Raw genomic sequence first — 4,698 nt, forward strand, 5'->3', positions numbered from 1 at the left:
ATGCAAATTCCTGTCTTTCACATTTAAGGTAACAAAATCAGAACTATGAGGAAACAACAGCAAAGATCTCATCTGGCGGCCAGATAGGTGCATGCCCAGTACGGGGTTAGTTCTGCCTGCTTTTATTGCCATAAAGAAGTGAGGTTCTTCCTGTAGACTTTGGTTGTTTTTTTTTAGTGGATTTCATACTGCCAGACTGACAGCCTGGGAGGCTCAGGTTACCCAGCAAGTACAAAACAGAGAGCAAGGGCAGAGTCTATGAAAGTTTCCATCCCTTCACCTTCAGTCCCATCACCTTCTCAAACTATCTTCCTATGACAAAGGCCTCGGCCACATATGCCATTGTCCTGCCCTCATACAAACTGGGACATGATGCTGGATGCACCAAGCCATGTTCCAGGAGAATCTGTTCCATTTGCTACTAGCTAACCTCAAGCTGTCACCATTCAATCTGTTGTGAAACTTTCCATATAAAACTGCACCAGTTTCTGAGTAGTCCCTCTTGTTAAAATGACTTTAACTCTTCAGTTCAGCTGCTCTTACTTCACAGAATCGTAGGGGTTGGAAGAGACCTTGAAAGATCATCTAGTCCAACCCCCCTGCCAGAGAAGGATGCTTACTTGCACTGGAGACTTTCCTATGATTCAGGAAGCAGCAGTGCAGGCAGCAGCTTTCCCTCTCAGTCAGTACTGAGATGAGCCAGATGGGGTTGCAGAGGTCACTACCACTATGGGTAGCTTCTTTCTGGTAAGACACAAAGCCCTGTGAGTTGCAGGTTCACCACAGCACTTCTTAAGCACAGCTTCTGGTCCACTCTAAATACCAATTCAGTTCATTGTATTCTGGTTATTTCTTTGCTCCTTCATTTTAATACTTAGGTCTTTTCCACACATACTGCACATGTCTACCTGAGCTTCCCTGGACAGCTGAAAGTCACCACCTTACAAGAGATTTACCTCAAACAAAGTTGTGAAAATTAATTTAGTCAGTATCTGTCAAGCAACTACAAAATATCAAACAACCATCATTGGCACTGTTGTCCCTAATTATGCAATACTATATACAATACTACATACATCTCAACATAAAGCCTCTTTTAATGCTCATTTCTAGATTTAGCAGGAGAGAAGAGACACCCTCTGGCATGTTTGAAGGATAATCCAGTTCCACCTCCGAGACACACACAAGTGGCATGTGAAGGCCCTGCAACTTCAAATAAAATTTTCAGTAAGAGAGTGATAAGCTCTTCAACAAAAGTACCCTTACATTTCAGAAGACAATTATTGCTTTCTATGTCTTTGCTGAACTGCCTCCTAGAAACTCATACAAGAATTAACTCGTAGCTGAAAAATTCCTTAAGACTGAAAGAAGCCAAACAGCCTGTAGAAAGAAAATTAATCTGTAATCTGTTCTAGACAGTCATACAGTGGTATCCTTGGGCTTCTATTCTATCTTCTACAAGCTTCATATTTGTCACTTCCATTATGTTATGTTCTTCAAGCAGGTTTAAAAAAACCCCAAGCCCCGTGCTTCACAAGAAACTGCAGCCGCCCCCGTTATCTCTGCTCGCTTTCTTTCTTTTAATTAGGACAAGATGAACAAACCTAGGAGAGGAGAAGCAGTGTTTGAGGAGGCAAGGGAGATGCTGACTGCACCTGAAAAGGAGTGTTACTCTGCACTCCAGTGACAAATCCTCTCTGTGGATCAGCAAGCGCTCAGATGGCATCGTCCAGCACTATCCCTGGAGGGCAGACAGGGTCCAGTTCTGAAACACAGCTCACCTGCTCTCAAGGTAAGTGAGCATCCTGCTGGGATACAGGCAAGCTCACTGCTGCAGCCAAAAGCATAGCCAAGGAGACACAAGCAGTAAGGTGAGACCTCGCATCATACGTTACAATTGCTAACTAGAGTCAATGATGCTGTGAACCTATTCTCCACATGGAGACCTGGCCAAATGTAGAGCTGACAGGGAAAAAAAAGAAGACCTTAAGGCTTTCAAATGATCAAGGCATCAGGTGCACAGCGCCATGCTGATGGAACTGACCTGTCACAGAGCCACAGCACCACTGTGCTGTTTGTTAAACCCCTCACATCCACACGCCTGTCCTTCCTACCCCCCACCAAAAATAAAAGACTTCCAGCTTTGCAAGAACTAATGAGGTCATCACCATTAAATATACTATCTGTGATCTCACTCCACATTCCAGTGGTTCCCACTGGAAGGAAGCAGGAGGCTGCATCTCGATTGTTAATAAAGGCAGGTAAACAATAGGTTCAAATGTGGAGGCTGAATGAGTCACCGTGTTCCTGACTTCAGGCTGTGTAACAGGAGCCAAATGCAGAACAAGGACCAGCTAACTTAGGGAATGAACCCGCTACCTAATGACAATTATTCTTGGCAGAACTCAAACAATCCCAAAATAAAAATTAGTTTAAATACGTGGAGTAGGCTTTAAAGGGGCAAATCCACCAGGGCAGTTCTGGACCTTAATCTTTCCTAGGATGCTTTTGCCACTCTTCCAAAACTGCTAATCAAATAAAATACCCTAGCCATACAAGTATAGAAGAGTTATAACAGTGAGATTTGCATGCATCCAGTTAACTAGTTGAACTGACTATAATTACATAAGAGAAGCATGCAATAAAGTTATCAGAAGAAAAACTGAACTCGCAATGTAGAAAATATACCTTTTTCACTTTTCACTGCATTATTCACTCATAAACTAATTTGTTTATTTACTGTATCTTTAAACAGTGAGAAAATCACTATTGCAGAACAAAAATTTAGCAATTCTTAACACTTGAAAATCATTAGCGCAGATTAAAACTCTTCTCGTGGTTTATAGCTTAGAATCCAAGTGAAGATAATTTCTTTCAGAGAGAAACTCAGAAGACAGTCTATAAGAATTTTAAGAACATTCTATACCCAAATGCTTCAGATTATTATAGAAAGACACAATGCTAATTAACAAAAAGAAACAGAAAAAACAGTATCACAAAATAAGCAGATAATACATACAGAGTTCCCAGAGCTCCCTGTGACGCTGCTGAGGAACGTCTTCAAACAAGATAAGGCAGCCTCTGAATAAAGTATCAGGTTCTGCTTCATAGTTGCTGACAAAATCCAAAATAAGGCTGCCAAAACATTAGCTTCTACTGAAGCCTGCTTACTCACTACAAAGCGTCAAACACACCTTCATCCCACACTTGAAACGCAGATGCTGCCTCCTAATGAACTGCTTGTTGCAAGGGGGGAACACCGTTATACAATAACCAGAGATCCATTTCTTAAGGCAGAAACATAACTGGGGGTTGACTCAGATAAATTCAGCAGTGCCTAGGGGCTGAGGGTTTCAGTGATAAAAATAATCCAAAAATAATTTGGCTGTTGAGGAAAAAAATGAACAGGAAGCAACCTGAAGCATGTGTCCCTTCTGAAAGGGAAATTTTCACCTATGGATTTATGATATTACATAAATTCAGACCTTTTAATCTAGCCACACAATAAACCACTGCAAGCCCCCAAATCAAAGCTGACAGTAAAACTGGAGCAAGTTATCTGTTCAGTCTGAGAAACCATGATCTGATTTTAGCAGCTTTCATACCTCAAATACACACTGCATCAGTGCCTGGGAACATATTTGCATTCACACGCTGAAAAAGCACAGATCTTGTAAAACATATTTAGGAACTGGCGAGACATGATCCATATATTGACTAATTCCATAAGCCTTGGAGAAAACCAGTCTTCAGAGGAATGCTATTCTTATTACCTGAGTAGTTCAAGATTATACTCATTGGAAGTAAAATGTGTTGTTCTGTTCTGTAGATTTTCAATGACTAGGGCTCAAATCACTGAAAGATCTTTCATATATTTAAATATCCAAACTCAGTGGCAGCTGGCTACTGAGTTCTCTTAAAACCTTTTGCTCCCCATCTGAACAGGAAAGAAAATAAACTGTCCTATTTACCATTTTGTAGATCCATGTTGCTCTCTCTGCAAGCAGTGGATTCCTCAGTTCCCACACACCAGTACATTCTGGGTCACAGTTGTGAAGATCCAACAGGCAAACTTTCTGCAGTACTTAAATAGTGTTGTCAAAGCCGAACGAGCTCCGTCAAGTAGATGCAGGAGCAGAGCAACTGCTAGTAAGCACCGTCCCGAAGAAACATCACTTATTTGCCCTGTTTAAAAATAAACAGCAGAAGAAATTAATAATTTTAGTATAGAAATGGCAAGATGCTTATTGATCTGCACTCTAACACAGTTGTCCAAATGGTACTTTGCAGAAATGCAGTTATCATCCTACAAATACAATTATTTTCCTAATAGGTTTGTTATGAGCATAATGTGAATTAACAAAACAGACTAACAATGTCTCCACTATAGAAAGATAATGTTCCAAATTCTTCCCTGCCAAAGCTGCTCAGACTTTGGGCAGAGGGTGGGCAGGGGTCACAGCTGCATTTCCAGATCCTCCACAGCTAGTGTAAAGGCAGAGCACTGAAATCATGCAGTGCATTTGGAAAAATCCTAAATGCAACCTCAAAACCTTTCCCATCCACAAAGAACACTGTGGCTCTTGTAAGACTCCATTGTGAGAAACTGAAAACCACCAGTGGTCACTGAGACAATCCTCTATAGAAAACGGAGGGCTAAGAGAAACGCACCAGCTTCTTCTCCCTTTGCCTTTTAGA

General features: G+C 41.3%; 1 protein-coding gene across 1 annotated transcript in view; it reads right to left on the minus strand.

Moving 5' to 3' along the window:
• The window catches only part of LRRK1 (leucine-rich repeat kinase 1), a 75,862-nt gene extending 71,824 nt beyond the window's left edge, over positions 1-4,038 (minus strand). The window contains exon 1 of the mRNA XM_009995305.1: positions 3,972-4,038. Within this exon, the coding sequence (XP_009993607.1) occupies positions 3,972-4,038 (67 nt within the window). The remainder of the gene's footprint in view (positions 1-3,971) is intronic.
• Between the last annotated feature and the right edge of the window lie 660 nt (positions 4,039-4,698).

The sequence above is a fragment of the Chaetura pelagica genome, unplaced genomic scaffold (assembly GCF_000747805.2).
Source record: "Chaetura pelagica isolate M959 unplaced genomic scaffold, ChaPel_1.0 scaffold453, whole genome shotgun sequence".
NCBI lineage: Eukaryota > Metazoa > Chordata > Aves > Apodiformes > Apodidae > Chaetura > Chaetura pelagica.